This window comes from Phalangium opilio, unplaced genomic scaffold (genome assembly GCF_054372755.1).
Source record: "Phalangium opilio isolate 3A_F unplaced genomic scaffold, DU_Popi_V2 ptg000810l_1, whole genome shotgun sequence".
NCBI classification, from domain to species: domain Eukaryota; kingdom Metazoa; phylum Arthropoda; class Arachnida; order Opiliones; family Phalangiidae; genus Phalangium; species Phalangium opilio.
Window position 1 is genome coordinate 628,225 of NW_028324253.1, and position 11,975 is coordinate 640,199.

Below are 11,975 nucleotides of genomic sequence, written 5' to 3' on the forward strand. Positions count from 1 at the left end.
TTGTTGAAGAACCCTCTCCCCTTCTTCGATTATAAGCGTATTTTTAGGTGCGTTTTTCAAACCAGGGATTAAGGAATTCCAGCACTCTCAAGACCAATAAGATAAATAGCACAATGAGCAGTTTTTAAATCTCCAAGATCCGACGAATTCCTGACAAGCTTTGTGTACCTGACAGTTGAGGAGTAAATAAATTACACAATAGTAAACTTGACCTATTTATCTACTATTCTCAACATTCCTTAAATAGAACTGTCACTATTTGATTGATTGAAGAAATTCTTTTCTAACATTTTCTCAATGTCATTGTTGAAGAAGTCCCCACCTAGTGGAATGTCGCACCAACTCTTTTGTTATAATTATTGCTTTTGTTGAATTATAAAATCTATTGCAAATTTGTTGCTTTGTTATACGACTATTTGACACCCTGTCAAGCCATCGTACGTCTATCTTATATCACCTATTGTTCACTGTCAAACAATGTTAGACGTGTTAAACAAGTCGGAAATCAGCTGCGATGGCCTTTGCTAGTACCTTGTATTGTTAGTCAATAATTTCGAAAAATCAACTGTCCTTGACCCCCCTTGAGAGGAGGAAGAGAAGGGGGGGTAGGAATCTAGTATAAAGAACGTGAGAAAATAACAGTACTTCACAGTCGAACATCAATCGTCAAAACCTCAACATGGACGCTGAAGCACTTCGCTGGACACTTGACGAAATGGCCGTAAATAAGCCTTGGAACATAGTCGAAATATACAAGTTTTATTATTTTCTATGCTCTTATTTACACTTAGATCCTGCTAATATACCTTCAACATTACCAGGTTTTATCATAAATGGCGGCTTAAATATTATTCAAACGTTCCTCGATCTAATAGACTATATGAAGAACGTTCCTCGTACCCCTGAAACGTGTCAAACACATGACGAATTGGAACATTTATATAATTTAATTCCTACCCCTTTAAAAATTTCTTACTTAGACCGCGTGAAAAGACGGAAGCAAGAAATGGAACGGGATAACCGTGAAGAAGAATCTTTAAGACCCAGATTCGATAATTCACAAACTGGCAGGGAGATGGGGGAGATTCTAGATAACGCGTGTCAACAAGACGAGACGGAGAACGACCCTTTTGAATATATGTCTCTGAACTTTTCCGATTACGCCCCCAGCGAAAAGAGCTCCATCGTAGATTCGGAGGAGGCGGAGGCGAATGTTTATGAACAATGGGGAGGGGGGTGTCCCCCTTCACCTATAGAAGATGTACCCTCTTGCGAAATTCTAGAGCAGAGCGAGAGATTTTTTGAACATTTTAATATGTATGGGAGGGAAATAACTCTAAATATAACTGATGATCACGTGCAAACTGATGATTACGTGCAAATAACTTTACGAAGTCTGGGTATAAACTGTCGTTCGGAAGTTGAATTATCCTTTAAAAGACTCGATAAAGTAGACCCTTCTATTCTCTTTGATCAACTAGCCGAGTTACTTTATGATGATGAGATCGAACATTTTTTTCAAGGACCTATAAAAATGATATTTAGTATAGTCAGAATACCAGAAGGGTATGGACGTTCTAATCGTAGACAACTCAAGCCCTTCAGTATTTTTTCAAAGGATCGAAGGGGGATTCGACGAATACCAAACACTGATAATCTCTGTTTAGCGCGTAGCCTTTGTGTTGCTGTCGCTCATCGTGTCCACATGAACAATAAAAACAACACAGAGTTAAAAAATCGTTACATAACCATATCACGAGCAGGACCCCGATACACAATCCAAAAAAACAGAGGCTTTAGATCTTTGTCAAAAGGCCGGAGTTTCTGTATCCGAATGCGGTACCCCCGCTTCGTTCCAGAAATTTAAAGCTTACTTATCCTCCTATTCTATATTCGTCTATAAATTCGAAAACAGAGTACCCATTTTAATTTTAGGCGAAAACGACCCTACAGATACCCGACCACGTCTCTTCCTGCTTAACGAGAGTAATCATTATAATGTCATAACAAATTTAAAACCATTGTTTAGTCATGACCACTTTTGCGAGAAATGCCTCACACCTTACTGGCAGATTCAATCTCATAAATGCAATGACTTTTGCTTTAAATGTATGCGTCCTACTGTTTCCCATGGACGAGAAAAAACATGCGGTTCCTGCCTACGAAAATTCTGGGGTGACGATTGTTATAACAGTCATTTGGTTCCAGCTGGGAACAAAAAAGCCCTTTGCGAGCGGCTTTACATTTGTAAAAACTGCTTTAAAACAATTGATTTCGGAAAACGTACTACTAGACATAGCTGTGGGGAGATGTTCTGTCCTATATGTGGGAAGCATCAACCCAGCGATCATTTATGCTACATTCAAGTGATCAAAGACAAAACAATCAATTTTAACCCTGCTAAAAAACCACGCCTTAATTTACCAGAACTCATGTATGTTTTCTTCGACATTGAATGTATACAAACGAAAAGATGTACGGAGAAGTTGGGAGCGTACGAGCATCAAGCCATCTTATGCGTGAGCATCTCTGTTTGCGGAGACTGCATTGACGAAACGTCCCTCGATTTTAATTGTATTAAATGTAATCAATTTGGGCCTCGCAAACAACGCTTCACAGGTGGCAAACTCATAGCTGCCTTCCTCGACTACTTAGTCCTCTTATTCGACGTGAAGAAAGTCATCGTGGTGTCTCATTTTGGTAGTAACTATGACAACCAACTATTAATTAGAGAAATAATTAATCGTGACGAGAAATTTGTACCCGAATCACTGAAAATTAACGGAACTCGGATTTTAGAAATGAAACTATCAAATATATTATTCCTTGACTCGTACAACTTCATCCCAGTCGCCTTAGCTAAGTTTCCCGCTACTTTCGGTCTCCCTAACGCCGCTAAAGGGTATTTTCCTCATTTCCTTTTCAACGTAGTGGATCACGAATTCGATATAGATAGACAAGAGGAGACTAACTACGTATTGGAGGACAATCTACCACCGACAGAAGCTTACGGGTGTCAGTATTTCACCAGGAAAAACTTGGATACTTTCTTAAAATGGCACCCTTCAGAAGTCAGTAAGGGTAATGACTTTAATTTTTTTAAACGAACTGTATTATTATTGCGAGAACGACACTTTACTCTTATTTTTAGGATGCCTAACTTTTCGGTCGCTCCAACTTAAAGTTACTAGCGTAGACCCATTTAATTGCGGCTCAGTTACCCTCCCAGGCGTTTGTTCCTATGTCTATCGTAAAAATTATCTCAAATCCAACACCATTAGCATCATCCCATCAAACTACTACAGACTTGGCGAAAATCAATCTTTCGGCGCTATTGAATGGCTAGAATGGACGTCTCACGAGAGAAACATTCTTATTCAATCCTCTTTTAGAGGTAGGGAGGTTAAAATCCAAACCCTAAAGGTAGATGGTTATTGCCCCACAAACAAAGAAGTGTTCGAGTACATGGGATGCTACTATCATGGCTGTAAAGTTCACTTCCCTATAAATAGGAACATGATTTTACATGGCGACCCCACTCAAACATTAAATACGAGGGACACAAAAACCGAGAAAAAAATTTGTAAACTAGAAGCCCTCCACTACAAAGTGAATGTCAAATGGGAATGCGAGTGGCAACAGGACAAAACAAATAACACCGAAATAAATGATTTTTTAAAAGGCAACGACATTCGTATTAAAACAGCCAAAAGATTGAACCCACGTGATGCTTTCTTTGGAGGTCGTTGTAGCGCTAACAAACTGTACCATAAAACAGCTGGTACAGAAAAAATGCACTACGTTGATTTCACCAGTTTATATCCGTTCGTGAACAAAACGGGTAAAATTCCTTTTGGACATCCACAAATTAATTTAGATAATTTTCCTGACATATTTTCTTTTGATGGCCTTCTCAAATCCGACATACTACCGGCTCAAAATCTCATACATCCGGTTTTACCCGCACGGATAAATGGTAAGCTCACCTTTCCCCTATGTTACACCTGTTGTAAAACTCAATTTCAAGGTGACTGTTCACACACACCTGATCAGAGAGAGCTGCGGGGTACCTGGGTTACCGACGAGTTGAGATACGCCGTAGATCGAGGATACAAAATCACGCGCATGTACGAAGCCTGGTCCTACAAAATAACGCAATACAACACATAGACTAAACAAGGCGGTCTTTTTAAAGACTACGTAAACGCCTTTTTAGAGTACAAAACTCTGGCTAGCGGTTTCCCTGCCGATTGTATCACCCAGGAGGACAAAGAAAACTATGTCAGGAACTACAAAGAAGTTGAGGGGATAGATCTAGATATAGATAAAATTGAAAAGAACGAGGGGTTAAGATGCCTCAGTAAGCTTATGCTTAACTCTTTTTGGGGGAAATTTGGACAGAAAACTAGACACGCCTCAACAGACATCATAAAAGACGCCAAGACTCTATACGAATTGATCCTCAACCCCGATAAAGAAGTTAAAAGTCTCATGACTTTAAATGACAACACCATCTTAGTTAAATCAGAAGACATTGCCGAGAATGAGATAGCGCATAAGCATACAAATGTGGTAATAGCGTGTTATACAACAACTATGGCGCGACTTCATCTTTTAAAACATCTTGAGATAGTAGGTGACCTCTGTTTTTATATGGATACCGATAGCCTTATCTACCTCTCACCAGATGGCGTCCCAATACTCCCGACAGGGGATTACCTTGGGGAATTAAAAAATGAACTAGAACCTTACGGAAAAGACGCATATATTTGTGAGTTCGGAAGTGCTGGGGCTAAAAACTATTCCATGAACATTTACGATCCAGGAACTGATAAAATTACTAACATTATTAAAGTTAAAGGATTCTACTTAAACACATCTACAGAAAATTATGTTAATTTTGATATCATGAAAAAATTATTGGGAGTGAACAACCAGGGGAAACCTGAAATAAACTCTGTGCAGGTACCCATTGGACCTCAAATACGACGCCTACCCAATCATACTTTAATTACGATAGAACAGACCAAAACATATCAGGTGGTCGTAGATAAAGTTCGCGTTTTCCCCGATTATACTACAGCACCTTATGGTTACATTAAATAATTTTAAATTTGTAAAATTTTATATATTTTAATTGACTGGGGCTTTGTTTGCAGACATTTTTATTAACATAAATTAGTCTTCATTGTTCTTGTGAAATAAATATTTCTCACTTTATATTATGGTCTTTATACATTTATTTCTACCTTTAAGCTTACAAAAAAAAGAGAGAAAACGTAAAAACTAGGCTCCCCCGCCTTAACAGTGGCCGCCATCTTTGTAGCCCATACTGGCGTTCTATTCTCTTTCATTGTTTCAAGAATATTCTTAGTTACTTAAATTGTAAATTAAATCTCTAGTATGTTTACGATAATAAAAGTTTTTATTTAAACTTGAAACATTTAAATGGTTTAGTTTAGACTTTACTAGGGTAAGGGCTATTTTAAATTGTGCACCGTTAAATATGTCAACACTGTTCCTCTTCAAATTCCAACTGAAAAAGGGTTTGGAAAATGGCCATCTCTGCCTTGACTCTATTCTTAGGTGGTAATCGGCGAAGAATTATAGCAATTTTTACCAGTTAATTCTGCCTCATCATCCACAAATTCCACATCCAAACTTTTCGGTGGATCTTGTAACTTTTCAATTTCTTGGAGCAACGCGCTTATCTTTCGCTTCCCAGGATTTTTCATGCTTTCAGACTTGTTAGTGGTTTCACTGTGCTGGTTTCGTGTCTCAATTTTATCTGCAAAGCTAGTGGACGCACTCTCGTCCAATTCTTGATAACTTTGATAAATATGGTCTTAAAGAAAATATAGATTACTTAATAGACCAGAAATTATAGTTGGTCATATAAATAACCCATTACCAGTATATTTGAGTATATTATCCACCTCAATAACAGTTGTGTCAAGTTTGTCTGATGAGGATTTCCCGTAGAATCCTGCTTTATCTTTTCATTTCGTGGATAAGTTTGTAGCTGTTCTATAAATTGTTTTAAGAACTTTTAAGTAATTTATTTTATATTCCAAAACCGTTTTTACTTAAAGGTTTTTTCTCAGGGTTGGCAGATTTTTGGTGATGTAAAAAACTACAGCATTTCGGTGTGAATCAGTACTTAAATAATTTAAAATGCCTCGTAAAGCTTATTTAGGAGGAATTTTCTCTAGCCTTTCAATGAAAAATATCTATCAAAATGGATTTTCCAACGTCCTGTGTTTAGTTAAGGGTTTGAGAAACATCATTTTCTTCTCAAAATCATCATGATGTTTCTCAAACTCATCATATATTTCGATAAGATCTGCACCACTACCACTTGGCTTTTTCATGAAAGCGCGAACCGCTTTATCTCGAAGTTGAAGCGAACGTTTTTCACAATATGAAGCTGAAATTTAAATGAGACTATATTACAGATATCAAAAGTTTAGGGTCTTTAGGCTAGGGCTGTGCGAATAGTACTTTTTAAGGTATTCGTCGAATACCAAATAACAGTGTTTTTGGAACCCATCTGTCGGCTCGGAATAGAAAAAGGACCAAATAATTTGACCAAATAGTCTGGGGTTTGAAAATTTGATCAAATTTTAATTTCTGTAAAACTATTCTACCAAATTTCAAATTTGTTGCTTAAGGTACTACAGAAAGATAGAAAATATATTTCCTATGGATAAATCACACATTTTATTCAAAACTATGGCTAGTTTTTAACGTTTTTATTTGGCAAAATATCATTGGGACATGTCACAATATTTCAAATGACTTAGAACAATAACAAGTTCAATATCACTGCTTACTTTTCAGCGTTATCACAAAAATTTCAGTAGTTGTATGGTAGAAAATTACCAAATAGGGTTATTAAACAGTTACCATTTGTACTTAATATACTTTTGAGCATTTAAAACAATTCCTGAGATCAATATAATTTTTAAATTTTATAAACTATTAATCATCTTCATTATCAGAAAAGTTTTTCACTAAATTCTTTTCTAATAAAAAGTTGCTATGAAGAAAGGAAAGTTGCTCCACATGTTGAGGTAGTAGACTCTGTCTTCTTACTGTTAGAACGTTACCACTACACGAGAAGAGCCGTTCACTTGCTATTGACGTTGCTGGTATTGATAAGTACTTAGCAGCAATATATTTCAGCTTATTGAAAGTGTTTTGGTTTTTTGTCCACCATTCTATGGAAGGACCTGCCGGGAAAGAAAAGGAAGGCCCTGCCGGGGAAGAAAAGGAAGGCCCTGCCGGGGAAGAAAAGGAAGGCCCTGCCGGGGAAGAAAAGGAAGGCCCTGCCGGGGAAGAAAAAAGCGGACGTGCCGGGGAAGAAACAAGCGGACGTGCCGGGGAAGGAAAAAGCGGACGTGCCGGGGTAGGAAAAAGCGGACGTGCCGGGGTAGAAAAAAGTGGACGTGCCGGGGTAGGAAAAAGCGGACGTGCCGAGGAAGGAAGGTTTTTTTGAACTTTATATTCACGAAAACGTTCCATTATCTCTGCTAAAAACCTTTTGAGTAAATGCTTTCATAATACTGTTGGGCTGTCACTGAGTTGTTGTCTTCGTTACTTTCTTTAACAAGAAGTTTTAGCTCAGTCGTCAAACCAGCTAAAACAGGATATATCAAGGCCAAAGTTGGATATTTGTCACCGGATGCTAGCCTATTGGCCTACTCAAAATGCTTCAACGTGTTAGCTAGTGCTTCAATCTTCTTCCATTCCAACGCGTCTAACATCTGTACTTTTTCATTAAACATAAGAACCGAAGTTATTGGTTCTTTTAGTTCAAGAAGTCTTGCTATCATGTAGAATTTACTGTTCCATCTTGGTTCTACATCTTGAATCGGAAGTTTCACTGAAAGTTTCATTTCAATCTGCATTTCTTTCAGAAGTCTTGTAGATTTATTACTTCTTTTAAAATGAGTAACAATGTTCCTACACTTTGATATTAACTCATCCAGTTTAAGACGCTTGATTCCATCTTCGATTACCAGTTGAAGAGTATGTGTGAAACAGGGCACTGACTACCACTTTGATCTTTCAATAGCGGAAATAATGCTAGCTTCGTTATCAGTAGCTGCATAGAGTGGTATGGTTCGCCCATATTTATTTTTCATTTCACTCTGAATACCAAATTCAGCTAACAAAGAGGTTACAGAGTTAAAAATATTGATACCAGAATGATCAATTACATACGGACGGCAGCCCAATGTATATTGCTTAGGAATAAAGTTTGGCGCATAGTAATGAAGGGTTAAACCCAAATAACTGTCCCCAGATTTCGAAGACCAGAAGTCTGTTGAAAATGATATTGACTCCAAAGTTTCAATATCTTGTGCGATCTCTTTTTTCATTTTGGAGATCTTATCGCTATACAAATTTGGAATAATGCTTCTTGAAAATGTTGAGCGGCTCGGATATCGAGGTTCCAGAGTTTTCATAAGCTCTTTGAAACCTAAATCTTCCACAATGGTATAAGGTTGAAAATCAAGTGCTATCATTCTGGCGATTTTTGACGTAATTAATGCGGCTCTTGGGTGATCTGAAGAATAATTAGCATTTTTAGAGATGGCGTCTTTAAGTTTCGGCTGGGAGTTTTTAACATGAGGGGCCTCTTCTTGGTTTTCCAATAAATCAAATTTTATTTGATGGTGACTATTCAAGTGGTTTATCATGGGTGAAGTAGTTCCTCGGTTTCGCTTAAGCCGAATGTCGCAAAAATTGCAAGTAACGATGGTGGGATTGTCTGCATCAAGAGTAAAATATTGCCAAATTTTTCTGTGTTTGTTCTTTGACACTTGTGAAGGTACAATTGTTGCTGCAAGTGCAACAGATGGGATAGGTGGTTTCTTTAAAGTAGTAGCTGGAACGCTTGGTGTTAGTGGCATGTTATTATCGAAACTTGGTTGAGATTCGTGTAGCTTTTTTTCTCCAAAGTAGCTTTAGACCCAAAAAAAGATTTTATAGACAAATTAGCCCCTTGTTATGCTTTATTGGTTGATGAAGTTCTCAGTTGAAGTTGTTCTACTTCATCTTGATCAGCAGATGATGGTGGTTTAATTGAAGATGATGCGCCTGATGGTTTAGTAATAGTTTGTGGAGATATGGATATTCTGTATGTACGCGAAATTATTTTCTTAGTATTACTCAATTTATTATTCATTTGTATCTAAGATTGGTCGCAAATGTGATTCTCAGATAAATCTGTTTCTTTGCATGATGTTCTTGGCAGCTGAGAAGAAATAGCCCCGAGGTGCAGCTTGTTTGGTATATTGGAATATTATTCTCAGCTTCCACACTCAAATGTGGTTTCTTTATTAGCACTACATCACTTGATCCAGATTCTTCACTTTCAACTCTGATTTCAAGTTCTCCATCTTGTTTTAGGTCAGGATCCATAGTAATAGTATTGGGTATTTCATTATCAGACGTCATAATTTCATCAAAATTGCCTTGATGGTTTGCAACCAACCCTACATAGTTAGGATCATGATAAGGAAATTTGGCCATATTTTCGTTTTAAAATGTACCTGTAGATATTTTGTTGGTTCGAAAATTAGATTAAACCGGGTTTTTAACAACCAATTTAGCCGTTATAAGGATTAAACACTTACTTTTAATGTTGTTGTGCCAATTTCTCATAAGTTCCAAAGCCAACTTAGCCAAGTCTAGGCCCGTAGCCCACTAACAGCCTAACAGGGCAGGCTATATCATGCTACGTTTCCGTTTTTTTCCCGCCAAAATGCCAAATATTAGAGCCAGTCTATATTTTCGACTTCTTAGTATTGCAGGTATTGCTCAACCACCCTCAACCTACTAGCGTTAGCTTCGAACAGTACTTCGCAGCGACTAGTTCCATTTTCCATCACCCCTTGAAAACCGTTAATGGATTCTTCTCTACTATCACCCATTTACCCAACACAAGCTCTCAGTGTTCTCACAGCCATGACTGACAGCGCCCTCAATTGGGTACTTGACTAAGTTGACTCATAGAAACAACATAGGAACGAGAAAATTTCTTGCGAATACCAAATAATTTGGTCTATTTAATTCAAATTCGGCTGCGAAATTGGCAAACCAAATTTTTAAAATTGAAAATAGAATAGTCGGTTTTTCGAAACTTATTATTTGGTATTCTAGAATTATAAAAACCATTATTCGATTCGTTGGTGCGAATAGTAAAGCTGGATTTTGACCAAATAATTTGGTCCGACCAAATTGTTACGAATAGTTTGCACGGCCCTAGAAAATTGGCCTTTACATTGGGTCATGCGGCACAATTTCGAAGTTTTTTGTTGAATTTGCTAGAAAATTCAACCTTCAAAGAACGCTAATTAATGAAATCGCCACCTCAGTTGTGCTCAACTCCGTAAATTTATTAAATTTCCATTTATTCTCGACGAACGTATATTAACGTACAATATGTTTTTTAATAATATTTAAACTATACCTTTTATAATTCTATAAAAAAATTATGTCAATGAAAATGACTGAAGGTAATACTAATAAAAGTATATTGTCTTATCTCTCTCTCTTCACCTCTTTTTTATATTATTAACAAGCTAATAATAATTTTCGTCGCCTTAAGAGCACTAAATGCTTGGTATGGTAATCCATTTCACCAAAGTATTCGTCTGCTACTGGTTTTCAGTATATTTTGAGAATACAACGCCGCATATATATCTATGGAAATCGGTGGCGTTGGTGCTAGCGACGCGTCAAACACAACAGTATAAGTGTTTGGTTTTCCGTGGACGCGCTTCGTTGGACGTTTCCGCTATCTTTCCGTTACCGCTCCCAAACCTATGTATGCACTCGACTTTATTCTGTAGTCACTGAAGGGATAGCAAAGATAGCCCAGGACTTTTAGGGTTAGACCTAGAACATTTGAACATAAAGATGAAAATTGGTACATGTGTTGTTTTTGACCCAACAAAAAATATATTAAAAGTCCCCTGCTGTAGAGCGCGAGCTTTCGCCACCATCTTGGAAAATGGCCGCCGGGAATGCCAGCTACAATGTATACCACGTTCTTCTTCAAAAACTATGAAAATTGGTACACATTATGATTGAAACCACATAAACATCATGAAAAAATTTTACAGCTCTGTTTTCAATAGTTTGGTCGCCATATTGGAAAATGGCCGCCGTGAATGTTAGGTACAGTATATTTCACCATATTGTTGGAAAATTATGAAAATTGATAGACCTTATAATCAGAGCTGTGTGAACCTCATAGTAAAATATTGAAGCCATAAGTCAGATAGTTTAGCCGCCATGTTGGAAAATGGCCGCCATCAATGTCATTTAGATACAGTATATGGTTCAAAAATTATGAAAATTGGTCATAATTATGTTGAAGACCGTCTAAACATCATACTTTATTATTGAAGACGTGCTACTGATAGTTTGGGCGCCATCTTCAAAAATGACTGCTGGAAATGCTAAATATATCTCAAATATATAAATCTTTTTGAAATTCCTATTTTGAATAGATGATTTTCATTAACGTAATGAATAAGAAAAAATGGATATCTCGAATTCGAAATTATCGACGCCATCTTTAAAAATAGCCACACGAAAATCATTGCCCTAAATTCAGAACATGTTGATTGGAGAATATGATTTAATGGGGTTTATACATTCTAGTGTTGTTTAAGATTAGAATTTAGACAAATCTCTAACATTTCATACATATTCATCGTCATCCTGAAGATTGTTCATAATAATTGTATGCCAGAACCCTTGATTAGGCGCTACACCTAGCTGGGGGCCTTATCAGCGCCCCTCCCCATCATATTCCAAATTGAACCTGCGGAAACGCCGTCATGGCACACGGGATCGGCAAGCGGGCCCGACAAACGCCACTTGAGCAGGTGACAGAAGCAGGACACTGTCAGCGGCGAGCCCAGTCAGGAGGTGGTCGGTGACAGGGAAGGATTAAG

General features: G+C 37.4%; 1 protein-coding gene across 1 annotated transcript; it reads right to left on the minus strand.

Annotated features, from left to right (window-relative positions):
• Positions 1-7,700: 7,700 nt before the first annotated feature.
• LOC149587853 (zinc finger BED domain-containing protein 4-like) lies at positions 7,701-9,465 on the minus strand. Its single transcript, XM_089863207.1, has 4 exons — positions 9,363-9,465; positions 9,059-9,143; positions 8,062-8,970; positions 7,701-7,965 (listed from the first exon to the last, which is right to left on the minus strand). Exons 1-4 carry the CDS (start codon positions 9,463-9,465, stop codon positions 7,701-7,703), a joined length of 1,362 nt encoding a protein of 453 aa, XP_089719333.1.
• Positions 9,466-11,975: the final 2,510 nt, after the last annotated feature.

Bases quoted from the DNA above. Each gene is read 5' to 3' on its own strand.
- LOC149587853 (XM_089863207.1), bottom strand. From the start codon at position 9,465: ATGACGTCTGATAATGAAATACCCAATACTATTACTATGGATCCTGAC. The intron at 9,144-9,362 runs GTGATGTAGTGC...GCGTACATACAG, and splicing joins AAGTGAAGAATCTGGATCAA to AATATCCATATCTCCACAAA. The intron at 8,971-9,058 runs GTAGAACAACTT...TTGGGTCTAAAG, and splicing joins CATCTGCTGATCAAGATGAA to CTACTTTGGAGAAAAAAAGC.